Below are 23,502 nucleotides of genomic sequence, written 5' to 3' on the forward strand. Positions count from 1 at the left end.
TAGGTACTACATTATAGAAGTATGTTTGTGTGAGAAACTAATAATAGTAAGAGCTAACATTTAAATAGCACTTACAATATGTTGGAAACTGCTGTAAGTACTTTACATACATCAACCCTTACAACAACCTTCTAAAATTTGCACTCTTATTGTCCCGATTTTACAGATGGAGAAATTGAGGGACAGAGTGGTTAATAGCATGCCCAAAGTCATGTAATTAGCAAGGCTTGGAGCCAGGATTTGAGTCTAGGAAGTTTGGATACAGAGTCTGTGCTCATAACCAGTAGCTATATATATTTCCCCAGTAATGATTAAACTTCAAGCATTTTAAATGTTGATTTTTTATATATTCTAGACTCTAAAGAATGCTGTCCAATAGAACTCTCTGTGTTTATGGAAATGTTCTATGTCTGTGCTAGATCCTGTAGCCAGTAGCCACATGTGTGGCTATTGAGCACCTGAAGTGTTGCTAGTGCCACAGAGGAACTGAACTTTAAGTTCTATTTAATTTTAATTAAATTTAAATAACCACTGTATTAGACCTACAGGTTGAGAGCAAGTTTTAAAAATATGATGTAGGGTACCTGTAATTTTCCTGGACCCATAATCCATCCAGTCAGCTACTGCTGCCACTTAAAGTCCTCAAAAATATACACCTGAGGATGCTGATCCCTACACTCGCTGTACTACTGGCGAGGGCTTCTGATTTTATCCCGCTCTCAATTCTTCCGTGCTAACCCCTCATCAGCCTCCCTTGACCCCCATTTGGCCTTCTAGAGATAAAGCCTCCCAATTGGCATGTGCTTCGGGTCATGCTACTGTGAAAGCTTCTGGGAAAAGAAGACACTTCACCAGTGTTTTTGCATCCCTTCCCCCTAAAGCTGTGAACTGCAATTCTTTGCATGGAAGTCTGATAATAGCATGAAGATGACAGTATCTGTACCTCGTGGCCTGACTCCAGAGCCCTTGTGCAATTATGATGGAAACAGCCAAAAGAGCAGCTGCTTAGCTCTATAAACAGGGAATGTCCATGAGTACATGCAGCCTATCTTCAATTCTGATGAAAACTTGCAAGGATTATTTGTCTGTTTGTTGTATTAACTTGTATGCTGGACTCTTGATAACATTTATTATTTGTAATAAGTAGCTTTTGACTTATTTAAAAGGCTAGAACAATATTCTCCAACAAGTAACAAACGAAAGTATAATGAAAGTCTTAGTAATACGTTTTCTAGAGAGGTAGGATATTTGCTTGAAAAGGTTCTGTGAAGAAACTTGACTTTCTCACCTGTAAAATGGGAATAATTATTAAGCACAAGATTATTAAAGGATTAAAATGAAATATAGGCCAGGCAGTACTGTGACTAGGAGCTGTTACTTGGTTATGACTAATGATGACTATGTCTTTGATAATTACAATGTTGTCAAATTTTGTTTCAAGGCCTACTTCTTTATAGAACCAAAGGCTAGCCAGGTGTGATGTTGCATGCCTGAAGTTCCAACTACTTGGAAGGCTGAGGCGGGAGGATCACTTGAGCCCAGCCTGGGCAAAATAGTGAAACCTTGGCTCGAAAAACTAAAACAAAAAACAAAACCTGAGAATTGTCAGCACTAGAATAAGAAAACACATGAGCGTGGTAGGTTTCCTTAATAGTTCAAGAGCTGTAATGGAAGAGTCCTCTGAGTTTAGGGCTATGGAAAAGCATAAACTTTAACAAGAATGACTACACTCTTAATGATACCATGAAGCAAAGGATGGGAAGGAGCTTTGGAGCCTCTTCTTTAATTCCATTGCTTTACAGCTGCAGTCCAGTGTGGTTTAACAACTTGCCTGAAGCTAAGTAGCCAGTCAGTTGACTTTGGAACATCTGGGCAAGACTATGGGTCTACAGCACTTTTTCTGCTAATGTACATTTTGTATTTGTCTCATTATGTTTTCTCTCAAGTTTAGAAGTTCCTAATTGCTCAATAATAAGTAGCAGAGTCAGGATTCAAACTCAGGTTTGATTTTTAGGCTATATCATTGTTTTCCCTATAACAGAGATGAAGCACTTGAGGGTATTTTTGTTTGTTTTTGTTTTGCTTTGTTCCAGACATTTCTGGATTTTGAAAAAGGTCATTGCCAGAATGTCTATGAATATTTGTATTATAAATGTAATAGGTAGAGTGGTAGATTGAAGGGTGGATAAAACATCTGTGGTTTTTTTTCCTATCAGCAAATCTACGTGTGACCTCTTCATAAAATTTTGACCCAAGCCAAATATTAGTGTTTTCTTTTATCAAAATCATCATTAGAATGAGTGGCATGGTGGGTCAGAAAACAAACATAATTGAAAGGAATGGAAGAGGAGCCTTTCAGATAAGTTTATAAAAGATTTATGTAACTATTTTGGCAGAACTTGGTAAGGAACCCAGGAATGGACAGCTGAGACCATCTTTAGCTTGAGAGTATGATAAGTACAAGAAATTTGAATACAGACAAAATATTCCAATGCTCAAAAATAGCAAGTGTTCATAGTTTTTATTTTGCATCTGTATTATTTTTCCAAATGCCTAATTTCAAATAGCTGGCTATGTATTAAGTAAATATTTATTTTTCCCCTTTCTCTTTCTGTGTATATGTCTCTCTCTCTCTCTTTCTCTCTCTGTCTCTCTCTGTTTATGTGTATGTATATGTGTTATATATATATGTGTGTATATATATATGTATATACACACACACATACACATAAAGACACACACATACATATATAATTTTTATTAAACAACAACAAATAGTTGCTAAGTACCTACAATGCCACTGATCCTGAGAAAGGCACTATACATGGCCTTGAGGGAAAGGAGAGGAAGGACTTGACATGTGTTGAGCATTGTTTGCCAGGCATCTACTGACGGCTACACACTCATTATCTATTCAGTTCTCACAATAGGGCTATAAAATAAGTGGGTGGCATTATCCCCATTTTACAGATGGGGAAATGAAGTTTCAGAGAGATTCCACTAAATTCATTCAGATAGAGGTGAAAGTGAGTATCTGGGCTAATCAGATTATCTTTCTCAAGAATTTGAAAAATTTGGGAAGAGGATAAGAAGACTGGAAACTGACGGGAGCAGTGGCTCACGCCTGTAATCCCAGCACTTTGGGAGGCTGAGGCAGGCAGATTACCTGAGCTCAGGAGTTCAAGACCAGCCTGGCCAAAATGGTGAAACCTTGTCTCTACTTAAAATACAAAAAATTGGCTGGGCACGGTGGTGTGTGCCTGTAGCCCCAGCTACTCGGGAGACTGAGGCACAAGAATTGCTTGAACCTGGAAGGAGGAGGCCACAGTGAGCTGAGAGCACACCACTGCACTCTAGCCTGGGTGACAGAGCGAGACTCTATCTCAAAAAAAAAAAAAAAAAAAAAAAAAAGAAGACTGAAAACAAAAGCAAAAATGGTATAGAAAAATGAGACAACAGCGGCCTCAAGAAACTGCAGGCAGAAACCAAACCAAACCAAAACCCAGAAAGTATAGAGAGTAAAATGATTGCTTAGAAACTTCAGACTGGTAGAGTCAGAGAAGAAGTGTCATCATAATGTCTAAGAATCAGGCTACTGCCATTGAGGACCATTGAAAATAAGCTTTTTGAGAGCTTTGTATTATTATTATTATTTCTCTTTTTTTTTGAGACTGTCATAAAACAGCATTTGAGAGCTTTTTCCAAGAATGCTAGATTTCCTATAGCTGCTTCAGAGACTTCCAGTTCTTGAAGTGCTTCATTCTTTGTGAGGCCAGTCAAGCCTGGATTTTTCCGAGATGCAGGAAGCTACTCATTTCTGCAGTCTGCTCATATCCATGTATTCACCCACTCTACCTAAGCAATAATTTTTTATCTTTCTCTTTCCACTTTACCTCTATTAGGCAAATGCCTACACCAAACCAGAACCCTACTGAAAGGCAGTATGAAAAATGTAGTTTCCAGGCTGCAGCCCCTGAAAATCAAGAGGTAGCATAGAAAGGAGAGAATGGTGCTGAAATGTCAGCAGATAATCCAGTACACTCTCTAAAAAGTAACAGGAAGCTATTTGTACATTTTAAGGATACAGCGAATTTGATATGACTTATACTTTTAAAAGAGAATTGATTAGAATACAGAGAATGAGTTTTAGGAAGACAAGAATATCTGGGACAATCTATTTAGAGGCTATTTCACTAGTCTAATGTGGGCCATGATGGTGGCAGTGAAGATGCAGAAAAGTAGACAAATATAAGAAACATTTAGGAAGTAAAACTGATAGGACTGGATGTGTATGAGAGGGAGGTGTCAGGGATGACCCGATATTTCTGACTTATCCAACTGGATTGATAGCATTGCCATTCACTGAGATAGGAAGCGCTGAAGGAGGACTAGCCAGAATTTAGAGCGTCACTGGGTATTATCTCTCCTCCTGGAGGCCTTAAATCTTTAGAAAGTAAACCCTTCATTATATCTTTCACAGTACCCAGCACCAGGTCTTTCACGTCGTGGGTCTTCAATAAGTAATTGCTGAATTAGAGAGTCATTATTGCATATCCGACAAGCAACTAGTGATGAGGAATTAATCCTTTATGACAAGAAAACGCCACCAAACTCCTGTCCCAGCTGGGCTGGTTAAAGGCAGCAGCACTGAAAACTTACAAACACAGCCAAAAAAGTAGAAAAAGAAATAATAAGAGAACAAATCTCTCTGAGCAGATATATGTAGGCAACGATTATTCATCTGGACACACTAATTCTGCCAGAAGGGTGGGGTGATCTTAAGTATCATAGATGCAAAAAGGAACTAAGCAAAAGAAAAATGGTTTAGTCACCAAAGGAGAAGATCAGAGGCATTATTATGTGACAGAAGTTATAACAATCAAAATTATTAAAGGCTTTTGTTTTATATTGTGTCTAAGAAAGCACAGTCAGAGTAACTTAAAAAAAGGAAAACAGAAAAAAAGAGAAGACACATTAAAAGGAATATCATTATGCAGGGTATAAATTTTTAAAGAACAGCACTAAATTATTTGAAGTGAAAGACTGAGGAGAAAGGCTGAAAATATGAAGAGAATAAGGCACATAAGTGAGTAGAATCAAAGACAAGATGAATTAATGTAAAGTGCAAACTCAATGGATGAGAAGTAAATGCTAAGATAAATTATAGGAGGTGAAAGGAGCAGCAGGAGCACAGGGAGGGAAGGCTAGAAACAAACACACTAAAATCAGATGAAAAAGCCAAGTGGAGCAATGGGGCAGATGAAAAAGATTAAAATTTTTTTAATCCTTTTTTTTTAAAAAGCAAAACCCCACAGAATTGTTAGAAAAGAGGCAAGGATCTGACATCAGGCAAAGATGCATGCAGAGTCATTATGAAAACTAAATGTGTTTTCTGTTTAGTTTGGTTGCTTTGTGAATCTGGAACCATTTTGACATGTGGAAATATTCATTTTGATGTGCTTAAAGTGTATTGATTATGGTAATTGTTTTTTCTGTGTTAGTTGCAGTCCATTGTGATTTCCTATGGGCTACTGTAATTGCTTTCTAACCTGCTCTGTTGGCTAATTTGGCTTAGGGAAGTCAAGGTGACCTCTGCATGTCAGCCTCACTATAATTACAAGACAGGTGTAGCGAAGTCCACTGAAAGAAGAGAAAGTTACAAAGGTGGGGTGTCTGCATGTACATCCCAGAGAGGAGTATGTAGGACAATGAGTGCTGAGGAAAACATAAAAAGGAATATTTTTGTTTTTGCCACTCACTGATCCAGTGGCTTTCTACTCCAGGCTGTGTGGAAGAGAGCAATGGCTATGGCCCTAACAGTTATTCTGTAGAATTTCCCACATTCACTTATTTATTTTTATTTTTATTTTTTGAGACAGAGTTTCACTCTTGTTTCCCAGGCTGGAGTGCAATGGCACAATCTTGGCTCACCGCAACCTCCACCTCCAGGTTCAAGCGATTCTTCTGCCTCAGCCTCCCAAGTACCTGGGATTACAGGCATGCACCACCACGCCCAGCTAATTATGTATTTTTAATAGGGACCGGGTTTCGCCTTGGTCGTCAGGCTGGTCTCGAACTCCTGACCTCAAGTAACCCACCCACCTTGGCCTCCCAAAGTGCTGGATTACAAGTGTGAGCCAATGCACCTGGCCAACATTCACTTATTGACCTTAGAAGAAGAGAAACCACTTCTGGGTCTGCTGTCATGGTCCTTACATTTTGCCTTTCCATTAATTGTTTTGTTCTTGTTTTCCTTAAATTAAAAGAGCTCTCAGAATTCCTGTAACATACCATTTATATTTTGGGATTACCTGATCAGATATGTGAACTGTCAGTTTCAAGTAAGTTTTCTACACATATCAGATCACTGCTCAGGTCTGTGACTATCTCTGGGATTATGCGTTCCTATTTGTGGTACGTCAGCTCTGAAAAAGGAAAATGATCCGGTGTGAAAAAAGTCAGTGTACCCCTCATCAAGGTTCTTTATAGTATCTTTATTTTACTATTTTGTCCTTCATCATGTCAGATATTAATGAATATATATAGATATATATTGTATCAATAGCAACCATTTATTGAGCTCCTACTATCAAGTAGTATACGTGTTATCCATGAAAGAGCTATATGAGGTAAGCTCCATGATGACCCTCACTTTACAGAGGAAACGAAGGCTTAGAAAGGGTAAGAAACTTGTGTATGATGCCTCGCTGCTTTTTTCACAGGAGCAATATTGTTTCTTTGATTAAAAAAACCTTAGAGCACTGTATTACTTGTATTATCAGGTATAAACTCCCAGCCAAGCATTGCATATATAAAATTGCCTGTTTTTTAATCCCACCATAATGCTTCAGTATAAAATTTTCCTCATCAAGACTTCTCTATAATGGTTCATTCTTCCCTTATTTGATGTACTATGTGATGATCTGACACTGCAAACTTTACATATGGGATTAAAGTCATGATAAAGTCATTCCCTATATTCTGATATTTTTGGTTTCACATCTTCATTTCTTAATAATATGAAATATTACGGATAAAATTCTAGTCTCCTTTGTTCTTTTCTTCAGATCTATTTCCTTCCCACCTTCTCTAGAAGCAGCTACAATTACAAATTTGGGGAGGAGCTTCCAGTATGTTTTTATGCTTATTATTACAGATATATTTCCATAGGCACTTGTAAAATTTATATAAATGTCAGTGTATTTCATGTTTTCTCCAACTTGCTTTTTTCATCCCACATAGTTTTTGATAGCCATCTACACTGTACTTGTAGATTTTAAGTTCTCTGCAACAGATTAATTGTCCTGTGACTGCAATGTACTTGAAAATGAAGCTTACTCCGAAAGAATATTGAATTACTCCCTATGTGACAGGGAGGAAAAACTCTTGCCTGAAGAACTTTCTGCTGCCTTTGATTTGAAGAGTGGGGTGGGGTGTCTTTCAAGTGTGAGCTGTAGTTCTGAGGTAAAAAGCATCTGATCAGGGCTGGGATAATATGTGCTGACTGGGTGAGGGAATGAGGAGTAGTTTTAAAACACAATTGTGCCTAGAGCATATGCTATTTAAAATCCCATTCCCCCTTCCCAGCAAGATCCTGTCATGCTGGTGTTGATGGCTGTATTCCTCTGCTGTGGAAAAAAACACAACTAGAGTAGAGAAACATCTCTTTGGCTTTTGTCTGATCTATAGATAAAGACTTGGGTCTAAACATTCCCTCTATAGTTGGTGAACATTTGTTGAATACCAACAGTGAAATATTCACAGGAAATGCAGCTGCTTGCAATATCATTTCTGTCTCTAAGAAAGAGCCTTGCTGTTGTTTTTCTGTCTGTCTTTTATTAAAGGTCCACACACGTTCCTATTGGGGAGGATCAGGTCCAGCACATGGAACTAGTTCAGGATCTAGCACAAGGTTTCAACAAGAAGTATGGGGAGTTCTTTCCAGTGCCCGAGTCCATTCTCAGTAAGTAAGAAACTTAAAATTGTTACATCAGGGTATATTCTAAAGAGAGGATTGGACAATAGACAGGCTTGGAACTTTCTTGGGACTAACCTCAGCTTTCTTGTAGACAGGCTTCAGGATCTGTAACTAGAGTCCTCATTGTTTTCTCTAGTGTAGGACTAGAAAGTAGACTACGCTGGATTACTGAAAAAGATGTTGGATTATTGAAAAGGATAACTAAAAATATTTTAAAAGTATGGAAGAGACCAAAAATTTAAAATAATATTTATAAAGTGGTATATAATTTACAAAGTATAAACAGATGCCTCTTGACTTATAATTGGGTTACATCCTGATAAAGCCATTGTAAGCTGGAAACAGTTAATCAAAAATGCATTTAACACACATAACCTACTGAACATCACGGTTTAGCCTAGCCCACCTTCAGTGTGCTCAGAACACTTACATTAGTCTATAATTGAGCAGAATCATCTAACACAAAGCCTATTTTATAATAAAGTATTGAATATCTCATGTAATTTATTGAATACTATACTGAAAGTGAAAAACAGAATGGTTGTGTGGGTATTTCAAGTACAGTTTCTACTGAAGGGATATCACATTTGCACCACTGTAAAGTTGACAAATCATAATTCAAACCATTGCAAGTTGGGAACTGTCTGTGTATACATCTTGGTGATCTGTTTGTTTTGTTTTTGTTTTGGGTATGTGTGTGTTGGTGTTATTAACCTAGCATCCATGAAGAAGGTAAAATCCCTCCGTGATCCTTCTGCTAAAATGTCGAAATCAGACCCTGACAAACTGGCCACCGTCCGAATAACAGACAGCCCAGAGGAGATAGTGCAGAAATTCCGCAAGGCTGTGACGGACTTCACCTCGGAGGTCACCTATGACCCAGCTGGCCGCGCTGGCGTGTCCAACATAGTGGCAGTGCACGCCGCGGTGACGGGGCTCTCTGTGGAGGAAGTGGTGCGCCGCAGCGCAGGCATGGACACTGCTCACTATAAGCTGGCCGTGGCAGATGCTGTGATTGAGAAGTTTGCCCCAATTAAGCGTGAAATTGAAAAACTGAAGCTGGACAAGGACCATTTAGAGAAGGTTTTACAAACTGGATCAGCAAAAGCCAAAGAATTAGCATACACTGTGTGCCAGGAGGTGAAGAAATTGGTGGGTTTTCTATAGGAAGTTTCAACGAATCACAGCAAGGCTTTTGTGCCTTGCACTCCATGCATTCTGATAACGGCAGCTTTCCTAACAAGAAAAAGTTACAGTTTTGGAACATTTAATTTGGTATAGCTGATTATTGGTTTTATTTGATGAATATTGCTTTGTAGCTTTGAAATATGACAGTGTTCCAAATCCCATCAACAAAATGCTGTAAACAACAACAAAAAATAAAACAAGAAGGCATAGCTGTCTGAATCCCCAATTATTGAGGCACACTCTTTGGCCTGCACAAATGTGATTGAAGTAAGGAGTAATTTGGGAAAGGGAGTATCATTTGTGCTTCTCTGTGGAGTACTTACTGTAACAGATGCACACTTTATCTACTTCAACCCTTTTATAAAGCAATATATAGAGGTCTTAGATGTATAATCCTTGAGATGCCATTTGATCAGATGCCAATTTGTATTCAGATCTCATAAAAACAAGTCTATTCTTATAGTTTGTCACTGAGACGGTGCCTGATTTAATATATTTAAGCTGCTTAACTTGTTTTCCAAGAGATAACACCAACTGTTCCAGCAATAATTTGTTTTTTAATTCAGAGATATGGGATATGATCTTCTAAGGAGGTTGCGTTATTTTGACTTGATTTATTTATTGTACAAGAGCCCAAGTCCCTGAATTATATTCTTAATAAGTGCTTTCTTGCATTCATTTCAGTTTAGTCTCACCAACCCCCTATGAATTAGGGAATTATTGTCATTTTACACATGAGGAAAGTGAGGCTGAGAGAATCCAATTAGCTTGTACGATATCACTCCATAAGAGAAGCAAATCTGAGAGTAAAACCCTTACCCCTTATTCTTAAGAATAGTGCTTGTTTATTCGGTACAAAAAAAAATGCTGAAAGGCAGCGTTCTTTAGACTCTAAACATTCTGATTTTGAAGGTGGGTATTGGAACGACTGATGATGTTTTTATCATCAATTCAGCCAATAGATGCGAACTTAAAATCTGGATTCAGACAACCTTGGTCACATTTCCCCATCAAAATCCCCAAGGCGGGTCCCAAGTTCTCTCCTCTAAGCTTATTGCAGAAATACTTTGAAATAGGTTCTGCCAGTCTACAATAGCAGTGAAGACTGACAAATCAGATATTCCCAATGACTGACAGCTTCTCATCTTGCCTCTAGCTCAGTTAAGTAATGTCACCCTGAAACCTAGCTTTTCTGCACTTCCATTTCTGACACCTGAAAATGAAAATGATAATCCTGACTTATACACCAAGACCTGTTAGCAAGATCAATTTTGTAACAGAGATTGCTTGTAAGATTTTTGTCAGTAAGGACCATGATCACCATTTGTACATACATAACTAGGTTGTTGAGCAAAGCATTTTTGCTCATGTTTCTTAAGGAAGTAGAGTAGTCCTTGTGTCAGAACACATGTTAATCCACAAAACACCGCATCCCAGATTCCAAATTAAAACATCCTTTTTAGGATTCTTGGAGCTAGCCTGGATCATGGGAAAAGGAAACATTTTGCCTTTTTTATCTTATATTGGAATGGGATGTCTATAAGTCCTAGAACCTCTTTGAGCATATTTCTTACAAGCCTCTTTTTTTCCCCCCTTTAAAGGAAACTTTGAAAGGATTGTGAATACTGGAAAATGACAAAACTAAAGGTAGATCTATCAAGCCATTTATCTGTTTATCTGTTTGTGTGGTTTTTACCCCCTTGCAATACCTTTCCTCCAAAAAATTAAGGCACTATGGAAAGAATCTCAGAGGAGAAAAACAGATAACTTGTGATAACTTCCAGGGACCAAAATCTATGCATTGGTGAGGGTGGACCGAAATCTATGCATTGGTGAGGGTGCAACCTGTTGTTATTTTTTTTAAGTGACTCAACTGTTCAAGTCCAAACTTGGCCCCTAATTATTAAAAGAATCTTGCCCGGTTAGTCAGTATTAATCAGAATTCTTCAGAGAACCAGAACCAATAGGATATATATATATCTATATATTAGAGGACTTATTATAGGGATTAGCTCACCCAATTATGAAGGCTGGAAGTTCCATGATAGGCTATGTGCAAGCTGGACCCAAGAGAGAGGATGGTGTGATGCAGCCCAAGTCCTCAGGCTGGAGAACCAGGGGAACCAGTGATGTAACTGTCAGTCCAAGGCTGAAGGCTTGAGAACCTGGGGGCCACTGTAAGTCCCAGAGTCTGAAGCCCTGAGAACCAGGAGCTCTGATGTCCTAGGGCAGGAGAAGGTGAAGTCCCAGCTCAAGAAGACAGCAAATTTGCCCTTCCTCTGTCTTTTTGTTCTAGTCAGTCCCTCAACTGATTGGATGTCAGCCCACATTGATGAGGGCATATCTCCTTTATTGAGTCTACTGATTCAAAGGCCAATCTCTTCCAAAAACACCCTCACACACACACCCAGAGTAATGCTTTAACAGCTATCTGCATATCCCTTAACTCAGTCAAGTTGACACATAAAATTATCCATCACGGCCAGGAGCAGTGGCTCACACCTGTAATCCCAGCACTTTGGGGGACCGAGGCAGGCAGATCACGAGGTCAGGAGATCGAGACCATCCTGGCTAACATGGTGAAAACCCCATCTCTACTAAAAATACAAAAAAAAAAAAATAGCTGAGTGTGGTGGGGGGCACCTGTAGTTCCAGCTACTAGGGAGGCTGAGGTAGGAGAATAGTGTGAACCTGGGAGGTGGAGCTTGCAGTGACCTGAGATCGCACCACTACACTCCAGCCTGGGCAGCAGAGCGAGATTCTGTCTCAAGAAAATATATATATATATCCATTACACCCGGTGATCTCAGGAAGTTGATAAAAGAGCCAAGTATGGAATCTAGATCTGTTTTCACATCCCTTCCACTTACCATTTATAGGCCCTTCACAGTCTTTCTAATGGAGATGACAAATTGGAGAGAAACCTAATTTTTATTTTTTCTGTTATGTTTTGTGGAAAGTTGAAATGGTGAAAAATATTTCAGATGGTAATAATAATGGTCATGTAACTTGGTGCTCTGAAACCCTGCTTCAAACCCACTTTGACAACTGGTCGCTCAACACAGTGGGGGTGTCTTGCCCTTTGTAGGTGACTCATAAACATTTATCAAAAGTATGTGTCAAAAAATGGGCTAGAGGTTTCTAATAAAGTGTGAATTTTTTTTTTTGCAAAAGCCCTACTGATGTACACCATCAAGGTGCTTATCATAATAACACTATTGAGTTCTCATTGTGTATCAGGCACCATACTGAATGGCTTATAACAGTGTTTTTCCAAGTGTGGTCCCCAGACTGGCAACATGAGCATCACCTGGGAACTCATTAGGAATGCAAATTATCTGACTCTCCCTCAGACCTGTTGAGTAAAAAACCTAGAGGATGAACCCAGCAATTGGTGTCTTCGCCTTCCAGGTGATACTGATAGCATGCTGAACTTTGAGAACCATTGATTTATTTGCATTCTTTAATTTAATCTACAAACCAATAAAGTAGATACTATTATCAACCTCAGATTGCGAAAGTTGAAACTGAGGCATGGGAGGCTGAGTTGCTTGCTTAACATAGTTCAGCTTCTAAAGGGAAGATTCTGGTTTTAAATCCAGGTCACCTAATTGAGAGCCCCACCAGGCCACAGTGACCTGTGTAAGATCTTTTGGTATGTATGGGGGCACCACTGTCCAATATGGTATGTGTCCATTTAAATTGAAATAATTAAATTTTAAAAATTGCTTCCTTAGCAGCACTTTCAAGTGCCCTGCAGCTTCATGTGGTTAATGCCTGTCATAGTGGATAAGTACAGATGGAGAACATTTCTGTCATAGAACCATCTATAGATACTGCTTCTTCAGTATTCAGTTTACTGGTTTTTGCTTACAATAGATCAAATACATAAAGTTCAAGACTCTTCCTGGAGAGTTCTTCAACTGGACAATTCACGAAGATAGTAAAAGGATTACTTGAGAATGACCATATAGTTTGCCAAACAATATTAAATAATAAGAGCTATTACAATATGTATTATATACTTGCCATATGCTGAGCACTTTGTACGTGTATTTATGTTCAATATCTTATTTCACATTTATATCAGCTCTATAAGATAGGAACTACTAATACTAGCTTTTAAAGTAACATTCAGCAACTTGCCAAAAGTCACATATTTATTATGAGTCTCTAGCTTCTCCTAATTAAGAACTAAGAAATATCCCTTAACTATTGTGCCTAAGGGAGTAGTCTGCTGCTCTTCACTGAGTCTAGAATCTTCTCCAAGTACTTGTGATACTCTCTTATGTGTCCCATGATATTCTTAGCCCTCACTTCTCCCTCCTTGCCTCCTTTCCCCCTCCCCTCTCCTTACTTTAATTCTATTATAATTATTCCCCCCAAAGTTCTTCATTTGTACGCAGAGCAGTCTTTAGTTTGCTTTCAAATGCAGCCTTTGATGTCTTTCAGTTCACCCTGTCAAGTGCTGTGTGCCCCTGTTACTAGTTAAAGGGAATAATTGTGCATGTGACAATTCTTGGTCTCTTTCTCTTCAACACAAGGACTCTGTGTTCTCCTTGTGTGTCCTCCCTATGTGATCGACATTCTCTTTTCAGTCTGTCAACTGGATGCATCTTTTGAAATGTTTTGGCTGGGAAGAGTCAATCCCTCCCTGAGATTGAGCTGAAAACAAATTGCCTATCAATAGCACTTAACATTTTCAAACCATCCCCTTTAAGAAGAACAACCTGGAGGCTTTACTGTTAATCATTGTAAATTGTCATATGTTAACGCTCAACAGTTCTGTTATATTGGCCAGGCAGGGATTATCTTCTTTCTCGAGGAAGGAAACTGGGTTTCAGAGCTATAGTGACTTTATCCTTAGATAGGTAATTCAACATTATGACAAATTTTTGTGTAGGCACTGAGGAAATGCAATATGACTACAGTTTAGAGGAGGACACACAGAGATACCAGCTAGCAAATGCTGGGTGCGCCTGGGAATGAGTATTTCACAAGAATGTTCAAGGAAGGAATATGATCGATATAGGACAGGAGAAAGGGCTTTTCAATTAAAAAGTAGGGCACAGAAACATGAGCGCATTTAGGGAAAAGCAAATTCATACAATATGTGAACAAAATTAGATGGAAATATTATGTTGAGTCATCTGAAACTGTAATATTTGATGATTATTTTTTACCAAAAACAGTGGCAGTTCCGTGTGGATTCACCTAATACACTCAGTGAGCAAGCATTTGTGGAGTGCCTGTTTTGCATGTACAATCCAAGTATGAAGAATTAGAAATGAGACAGTCTTTACCCTCAGGCTCCTTGTCTATGTAGAGATGGACATGGAAAGCCAGTGAGAGGTCGAATAGGAATTATAACCAAAGTCTTCTGAGTCTTGTCCCTCTCCTGTGCATTAGCTGTAGCATTTGCTCTTAATTATTGGGAATGTGGCCTCTAGATGTCACAATCACTTAGTAGTCCTTGAATAAATAAAATATTTAATATTTGATATAACCATGTTGGCTCTATGGAATGCAAACTCATTTTATAATATGTCCTTCCTCACTTCTACCCACCTATGCACATAGTAAAGCAGGCCTACAGTCATCCCTTTCTCTAAGTGTTTCTGAAAATCAAATGATGTGACTTTATATGACTAGGATAAAATGGTCTGATTTTACAGATTTCCCTTTGTGGGAGTAATATAAAAATACAGGCTCTTCCTGGGAAGAAAGCCATGTCCCATTTCCTATCTGTAAATACAGTGCTGAAGAAGTGCTACGTGCTTGGCCTTTACCACCAGATCTCCCCACACCAGCCTGTCCTGTAGGGAAACCCATTGCGAACAATTGTCAGTTCCAATAAATAGGTTGTTCAGTGAGTTCCCTGAGTTTGCAGTAGCCTCCCCGAAAAAGAGGCTTCTGTAACGATTTTTTTTGTTTTAATGAGAGACTGTGTGGCTTATTCAGACATGAGTGTGGGAACCAGCCCTGGGGAGAGAAGTGTTCCCACCATGAACCAGACGGCCAGTGAGCAGGAAAGGTGTTCCTCAGCAATATTCCAGAAGAAAGCTCCTGCACTGAAGGAGGAGGTGAGGACTCATGAGGATGAAGGCCACAATATTGTTTTATTATGGTTTCCTTTCCTGGGCCCCTTATAGAAAAATTAACAAATAAAATTTCTGAGGTTGCTGATTCCTCAGTGAATTATTATTCTTTCATTTTTTCTGTGCCTTCCTTTTCTACTTGCTGTTTTCTAGTCATCTTTAAAGCTCCTCAAACTGAGCACAAAGACAAAGAATTCCCTGGTGATTAGTGTGCATCCACATTTATGCATAATGTTCATTTGCTTTTGCCTCTGGGGCATCCTGAATTCATCTCTTTCCCCCTTCCCTGTATCACGGTTGATGTCCAATTCAGCTACTGCTGCCGTTTGTCTTATCTATTGCTTTTTCTGCTTTTTGCTAAAGAAACAAACCCCTTTCTGAGCCCTTTTCAGCTTTGGCACTCTTCTAGCTTGGTGCTTCAGAACTCCCGCCCATGCTGTTGTTGCTGTTTGTAACACGTAAAATGTTCCTGTCGAGCTTTTCCCTGCCTCCCATGTAGGTTACATTACTCTCTTCCATGGTCTCCCTTGATGTCTAACATCACACACTTATATTGTAACTGAGTGTCTCTTGTGCTCTTCCTCTCCTCCCGCTATTCTGCAACAACTACCACCGTGTGTCTCACTCTTACCCACTGTCAGTCCCATTGTTCTTTCTGCCCCAGCTACTATCGAGACTTCCATTCTGGACTTCCATGCATTTCTCACACCTACAACTTCATATTCACCAAACCATGTGTTCCTCCATGCTCCTCTAGTGAGGACAGAACATTCTCATGCTCCTTTGATACGCTGGCATATTGACATGTTGATATAAATGAAAGGGTCTTGCATTTAGATCCATATTAATACCAAATTAACAACATCTGTATTAAGTGTAATTGCTTCCCTATCTCACTTTATTTCCCCCCAAAACATGTACAAATACATAGAGAACCCTAATTGTATCTATTGCTCAGATTTTTGTCACTGTACACATATATTTGCCATAAAGTTTTTGTGACAGAGACTGCCAACTATCTGCCAGTATCCAGTCTCTTTTTCCTCCTTTTGAAGTGGGAGAGTTCCCCGATACCTCTCGCAGGATGTGTGACAGGGGTGTGGCTCACCTGTTCGGTCACCTCGCTGCTCAAATCCCTAGCCAGAGGGGGAGCATACAGATGGGCATGTGCAGGGCTCAGGGAGAGTGCTTTTGAGTCTGGCCCCACAGTAGTATCTAGGGGTGGGTACCTGCAACCCCAGTGCTACAAAGCTTTTTCAGCTTTGCCATTGCAGACAGCTTGAGTGTTAATCAGCTCAGTGGACCCTCTGCCTTTTCGCAAGGGCAGAGGGCCAGTGTGACAGCCTTCTTTATCCGGGGCTCTTGCCCAGTGTCCCGGAAGAATCAGGTCACACACAAGCTTGAGGATGAATGCAAGATTTTATTGAGTGGTGGAGGTGGCAGTGAGATGGATGGGGAGCTGGAAGAAGGGGATGGAAGGGGAAGGTGATCTTCCTCTGGAGTTGGGCTGCCCAGCAGCTGAACTCCTTTCTGACTGCCCCCAGCCGAACTTCTCTTGGCATTCAGATGTTCCTCCTCTTCTCTTTTTCTCTGCCACGTTGTTCTACCGTCCATCATCTGGTCTGCTGGCTTGCTGGTCTGTCCCTGGAGCCTGGGATTCAGGGCTTATATGAGTGCAGGACAGGGGGCATGGCGGGCCAAAAGGCAACTTTTGGGGCATAAAAACAGGAATGCCTATTCTCATTTAGGGCCCCAGGATCCAGGCTTGAGGCTGGGGCCTTTGCAGGGAGATCATCCTCTTCCATCCAGTATTTCACTGTGTCTTGTCCATATCATTTTTTAGTAATGGAACCCTCACTCTGAATTTTAGCAGAGCACATAGCCCAAGGTAGAGACTAAATTTCCCACCCTACCCCTACAGCAAGGTATGGGCCTGTAAATTAGTTCTAGCCAATGGGATATGAGCAAAAGTGATTTGTGCAATTTCAAAGTCACATCTTTTTTAAAGCAAAGTGTTCCTCTTTGCCCACACATCCTGGAACAGCATGTTTGACCCATTGCTGGAAACCACAAAGGAAAGATGGACAGAGTCAACCCCTCAGCCTGGGTTTCCAGACTCAGCAAGCACAGCTACCTTTCTGCCCTGGACTACTCACATACCTCTGGACTGTTGTGTGATAAATCACTTTTATCATATTTAAGCTATTTTGTCTTGGGATCTCTGGGTTCCAGTACTTTAGGTACTACCCCAACTAATATACTGATCTTACTAGACTCTTTGTCTAATGTCTTCCCTTCAGGTAGGTTGCTTCAATTCAATGCAACCAACATTTTGTGAAAGCCTTCTATATGCTGAGGCAACGAGTAGTTCTCCAGGTATGGTTCTCAGACAAGCAGCATCAGAGTCTCCTGGGAACTCATTAGATACGCATATCCGCAGACTCCACCCCACGCCTACTGAATGAGAAGCTCCAGGAATAGGGCTCTGCAATCAATTTTAATAAACCCTTCAGGTGATCTAGATGTACAGATGTTTGAGAATCACTGTGCTGGGGTGAAGTGGGTCGGGAGTAGGACGTGGTTGAGGGCAGAGCTAAAAATGAATAAAAACCACCTTCTATCCTGAAGGAGTTTACATTGGAGAGAGAAGTACAGAGAGATAATGTTATGAAAACAAAATTATTGTCTTGACTTTCTGCTATTTCCTGCTTCCCTTTTTCATCAGATTAATTCGCAATAATTTAGCCTAGATTGTTTTAGTTTTTATATGTGATTATTTATAAACAGCCTAAAATTTTAGGCCATTTGGGTCTATGCAAATCCTAAAAGGGGAAATAATTTAAGTTACATTGGTAGATAGGGTGAACAGAGATTAGATCACCAATATTAGAATCTTAGAATCTTTGAGGATTTTCTGAAACCAAGAATGGGGTGTTATTTTTCACAGTGGGTAGTAAAATTACAGTACTTATTACCCCGTAAAGGGTTATATGGCCTATAAATAAAAACAGTTGAGTATGGATTAGATTTATGAGTGAGAAAGTCATAAAATTCCAATAAGCATGAGTTAGGAATGCTCAAATTATTTCTGAAAATGTCTGACATCAATATCATAGAAGGAAACTACCATCTTTGCTGTCACCACCTCTTATTATAATCTTCAGCGTTCAGAACACTAGTCTAGACCAGACTAGACCAATGTGGTATTCGTTGTGGGCTGGCAAGTAGACTGTGTGAGAATAAAGACTCTTTTACCTAATGTGTTTTGTATAAAATCTGTGCACACTTCAGATTAGATAGATGATAAGGGTAGAGAAGATAAGGGAGACAATGGATGCAACTCATAAAATAAAATAATTATGATTTGAGATTAAAGCCAGTTTGCCATTATTCTTACTAACAAGAGACAACCAAGATAATTGAAATCTGTAGATAATCTAAAACCTAAATAAAATATTATTATTACTATACACAGCAAACTAATCTAATGTCTTTGGCATAGGAGCCAAATACTTTGGACAGTGCTAACATGACAAAGAAGAATTAGCAAATTCAAAATCTAGCCAAACTTGGGACTTCTGTGAATCTATAATAGGTTCTTTGTCATAATGAAGACATGGCAGTTAGCATTGCCTTACTTCCCCCAAATTATGTGACTCTTTAAAAAAAGGGTTGAATTTCCCCACCTGCTGTTAGAAACACAAAAGTCTTTCTGCATAGCTGCTAAAAATTATTTTAGCTTTGGCCCATACATGTTTTTAAATCTTGCAGTGTCTTTAAACTACTATCAGTTTGGTAAGATACAGCCACTTTATCTCTTTTTCTGCCTTTTTTCTTTTAAGAATTCTTCGGCCGGGCGCGGTGGCTCACGCCTGTAATCCCAGCACTTTGGGAGGCCGAGGCGGGTGGATCACGAGGTCAGGAGATCAAGACCATCCTGGCTAACACGGTGAAACCCCGTCTCTACTAAAAATACAAAAAATTAGCCGGGCGAGGTGGCGGGGACTGTGGGAGGCTGAGGCAGGAGAATGGCGTGAACCCCAGGGGGCAGAGCCCGCAGTGAGCCAAGATCGCACCACTGCACTCCAGCCTGGGTGACAGAGCGAGACTTCTTCTGAAAAAAAAAAAAAAAAAAAAAAAAAAGAATTCTTCATCCATCTTCTGTCCAAAAATACTGTGAGTCAGGATTTCTATTCCAAATAATTTGGAATCAAAAGTATTCAACAGTCTGGAGGCAAATGAGGTTTTTATTGCATTTTTATTGAGAGCAAATTGAACTGTGTGGGCAGGCTAGAGAGGGGCTCCTCTGTAAGGCTTCAGCATGCCCCACTGTTGCACCCAGCAAGGACTCATGTGACAAGAATTAGGTCTGTGATCTGCTTTTATTGACTGGCCGGGCCCAACAGGCCCCTGGACATTGTCAGACAAGTTAACTCCTTCTTGAGCCTCAGGAACCTTCCACAGGAGGGCTTATATGGCTCCCACAGGTCTCTCTGTCTTTCTTCTTATAATTTACAAATATTTTCCTAATATGAAGAAGTGTTTGGTAAACTGTAACAATATTTCATCTTCACAAACCCCTATAATACATAAGAATTACTGTCCCTATTTTAAAGACAAGTTTTCCCTGAGTACTTTGTTACCAACTTATATGTTTTTTTTGCAGTTGAAATTTGTACCATAAATTACTATCCTTTTTAAAAACTCTCATGTGTTCTTATTTGTAAGTGTCTTGGAATACAAATTGTTGCAAAAAGATTGAGGGCTTTTATGCGTGTTTTTGTTTTTGCAAATTACTCCAATATGAATCACAACACTGAGCACAGAGCAAATGCTAAATTAATGCTTACTGATGGAAACAACCCTGATGAGAGAGAGGTTAGAGGTTGCAAATTCACATGGCTTCATGGGACAGGTAAATATGTAAATCCATTAGATCATTTTACAAATATTTATTCAGTGCTTATTATATGCCATGCAATGTTCTAGTCACTGGGTGTACAGCAGTGAACAAAAAAGACAAAAATCCCTGCCCTCTTTGAATTGACATTGTAGTGGAGAGATACAGACCATAAACCAGAAAGGAAAGGCAGGTTGCTAGGGGATGAGTGCTATGTAGAAATAGAAAGAACATGGAGCTGGAGCATTATGAACTGAATTGTGTTTTCCCCAAATTTACATGTTGAGATCCTAGTCCCCAGGATGTCAGAATGTGACTCTTTTGGAATGTGGGCCACTTAAAGAGATAATTAAGTTAAAATGAGACCATTAGGGCATATCGTAACCCAATTAGATTTATAAGCAGAGGAGATTAGGACACACGGGCAAACACCAGGAGAAAAGACCATGCGAGGACATGGCAAGAGGATGGCCATCCACAAAGCCAAGAAGAGCAGCCTCAGAAGAAGTGAAACCTGCCAGACCTTAATATCAGCATTCTAGCCTCCACGACTGTGAGAAAATAAATTTCTGTTTAAGCCACTAGTCTGTGGTATTTCGTTATGGCAGCCCTAGCAAACTAATACGGGGTGCTTGTTTTAATAGAGTTTCAAAGGATGGTTTCATTTAAGCAGAAGACTGAATGAAGTGAGAAAGAAAGCAATGTGATACGTGAGGGAAAACCAGTCCAGGCAGAGGGAACATCAAATGCAAAGGTCTTGAAGCAGAAGCATGCTTGACTTGTTTAAAGAGCAGCAAGGAGACCAATGTGGCTAGAGTCAGGTAAATGAGAGGGAAAGTGGTAGATGAGGTCAGAATGTTGATGGGGGTCAAGGCTTTACAGGCCATGGTAAGGATTTTGGCTTTTACTCTAGGGAAGTAGGATTGGGAAGCCATTGTAGGTTTAAGTTATAAAAGGTTCATGTTGGCTATTATGTTGAGAAATAGACTACAGGGGTCAGAGATGGATGTGGGAAGACCAGTTAGGTGGCTATTTTGATTGACCATGCAAAAGGGAAGGCTTGGAGTAGAATAATAGAGATGGAAGTGGTAAGACATGGTAAGATTTGGGATACTTTTTAAGGTAGAGCTGACAATATTTGCTGATAGATTGGTTGTGATAGTTGAGAGAAAAAAAGAAGTCAATGATAATTTAAAGGTTTTTGACATGAGAAGTTAGAAGAATAGACTTTCCATTTAATGAGATGGGAAAGACTGTAGGAAGAACAGATATGGAAAGGTTAGGAGTTTGGTTTTGGGCATTTGGAGATGTTAATTGATCACTTGTCTACCTGAAAGTAGAAGTTGGCCAGGCATGGTGGTTCACATCTGTAATGCCAGCACTTTGTGAAGCCAAGGAAGGAAAGTTTCTTGAACCCTGGAGCTTGAGACCGGCCTGAGCAACATAGTGAGACCCCCATCTCTACAAAAAATAAAATAAAAAAATAGCCGGGCATGGGGGCACATGCCTGTAGGCCCAGCTACTCAGGAGGCCTAGGTGGGAGGATCAATTGAGCCTGGGAGGTTGAGGCTGCGGTGAGCCATGATTGTGCCTCTGCACTCCAGCCTGGGCAAGAGTGAGAGCCTGTCTTAAAATGTAATAAGATAAATAAAAAATAAATAAAAGTAGAAGTCAGAGAGAGATCCAGGCTAATTAATTAATGAATTTCAAAGTCATTAATATATAGATAGCATTTACAGTCTGGAGTCTTCATGAAATCTCTAAGTGAGTGAGCATGGACAGGGAAAAGAGGATGTCCAAAGATTGATCCTGTTTAGAGGTAGAGAGAAATGAGAAACTATACAGCAAAGAGTCTGAGGAAAGAGTTTTGATTGCCCTGAAAGCCAAGTAGAAAAGCTATCTTCAGGAAAAAGACTAGTCTATGTCAAGTACAGTGAGGACTGAGAAAGGATCACTGAATTTAGCAATGTGTGGGTCATTGGTGACCTTGATTAAAGCAGTTTGGGTGGATAGTGGGGTCAAAAGTCTACCTGAATATATTTAAAAAGGAATGGAAGGAGAAAAATTGGAGACAATGTTCTTGACAACCCTTTCAAGGACTGTTGCTGTAAAAGGAAGCAGAAAAATGCAATAGTATGACAGTGATTTGGAATCAAAAGAGGGTTTTGTTACTGTCTTAGTCCATTTTTTGTTGCTATAACGGAATACCCGAGACAGGGTAATTAATAAATAAAATAGGTTTATGTAGCTTATAGTTCTAGAGGCTGGGAAGTTCATGATGGGGTAGCTGCATTTGGCAGCTTTTGATGAGGGTTTCATTCATGCCATGTCAAAACATGGTGGAGAAATGGAAGAGGAAATGGGCTTGTGGAAAAAAGGACAAAGCAGTAGAGGTCACCTCACTTTATAGCAACCCACTCTTCTCTCTCAGGAGCTAATCTATTCCTGAAAAAACTAATCCATTCCAAAAAAAAAAAAAAAGAAAAGAAAAAAATCCACTCTTGTCTTTCAAGAAAGACATTAATCTGCCTTAAATACTTAATCACATCTTAAAGGCCCCAACTCCCAACACCATTACATTGGCAATTAAATTTCAGCATGAGTTTAGGAGGGGAGAAACCCACATCCAAACCATAGCAGTTACTTTTTAGAAGGGGAAAAATAATTGCATATTTGGATGGGAATGATCCAGTAGAGAGGGAGACTTTGATGACTGAGAAGTTAGAAAGGACAATTACTGAAGCAATGTCCTTGAGTAAGTATGAAGGAATGGGATCCAACCTGTTCACATGTAGACAGGATTTCGATGGGAGACCAGAGAAGAGAGAAGGAATATACAGACACAGAAGTAGATGGATTTTTACATGTGGTTAAAAAAAAAAAAAAAGCAAGAAGAAGTTCTCTTTGTTGCTTCAATTTTATCAGTGAAATAGGAATCAAGGTCCTCAGCAGAGGATTGGGATGAGGGAGGATGTGTTGGAAGTTTAAGGAGAGAGGAGTAGGAGGTGTCAAATAGTCATCTAGGGAAGAGGGAAATGTAGTAGAACTGCCAGGCAGCATTTATGGGCTCTCTTGAGGCTAAGGAACATGAATTTACAATGAGAGCAGTCAGCACAGCTGATTGTTTTGTTCCAACCACATTCCATTGTGTGGGTGTAGGCAGAGACATAACGTAGATAGAATTGGATTTAACCTAGAGCTGGGCTTCGCCAGGTGATTGCAACAATGGACAAAGAGGTAAACGACCTGAGTACATGTGCAGGATGCCAGGGTGTGAGTAAGGGTCATGGCATTCACACAGGGCAAGGCAGGAAGTGAGGATGTGAGGGATGTGGAGA

At 39.7% G+C, this 23,502-nt stretch overlaps 1 protein-coding gene across 1 annotated transcript in view; it reads left to right on the forward strand.

Moving 5' to 3' along the window:
• Positions 1-10,830, forward strand: part of WARS2 (tryptophanyl tRNA synthetase 2, mitochondrial) — a 117,748-nt gene extending 106,918 nt beyond the window's left edge. The window contains exons 5-6 of the mRNA XM_030824765.1: positions 7,845-7,963; positions 8,697-10,830. Coding sequence (XP_030680625.1) covers positions 7,845-7,963; positions 8,697-9,145 — 568 coding nt within the window. The 3' untranslated portion in view covers positions 9,146-10,830. The remainder of the gene's footprint in view (positions 1-7,844; positions 7,964-8,696) is intronic.
• Positions 10,831-23,502: the final 12,672 nt, after the last annotated feature.

This window comes from Nomascus leucogenys, chromosome 12 (assembly GCF_006542625.1).
Source record: "Nomascus leucogenys isolate Asia chromosome 12, Asia_NLE_v1, whole genome shotgun sequence".
In the NCBI taxonomy this organism is placed as follows: Eukaryota; Metazoa; Chordata; class Mammalia; order Primates; family Hylobatidae; genus Nomascus; species Nomascus leucogenys.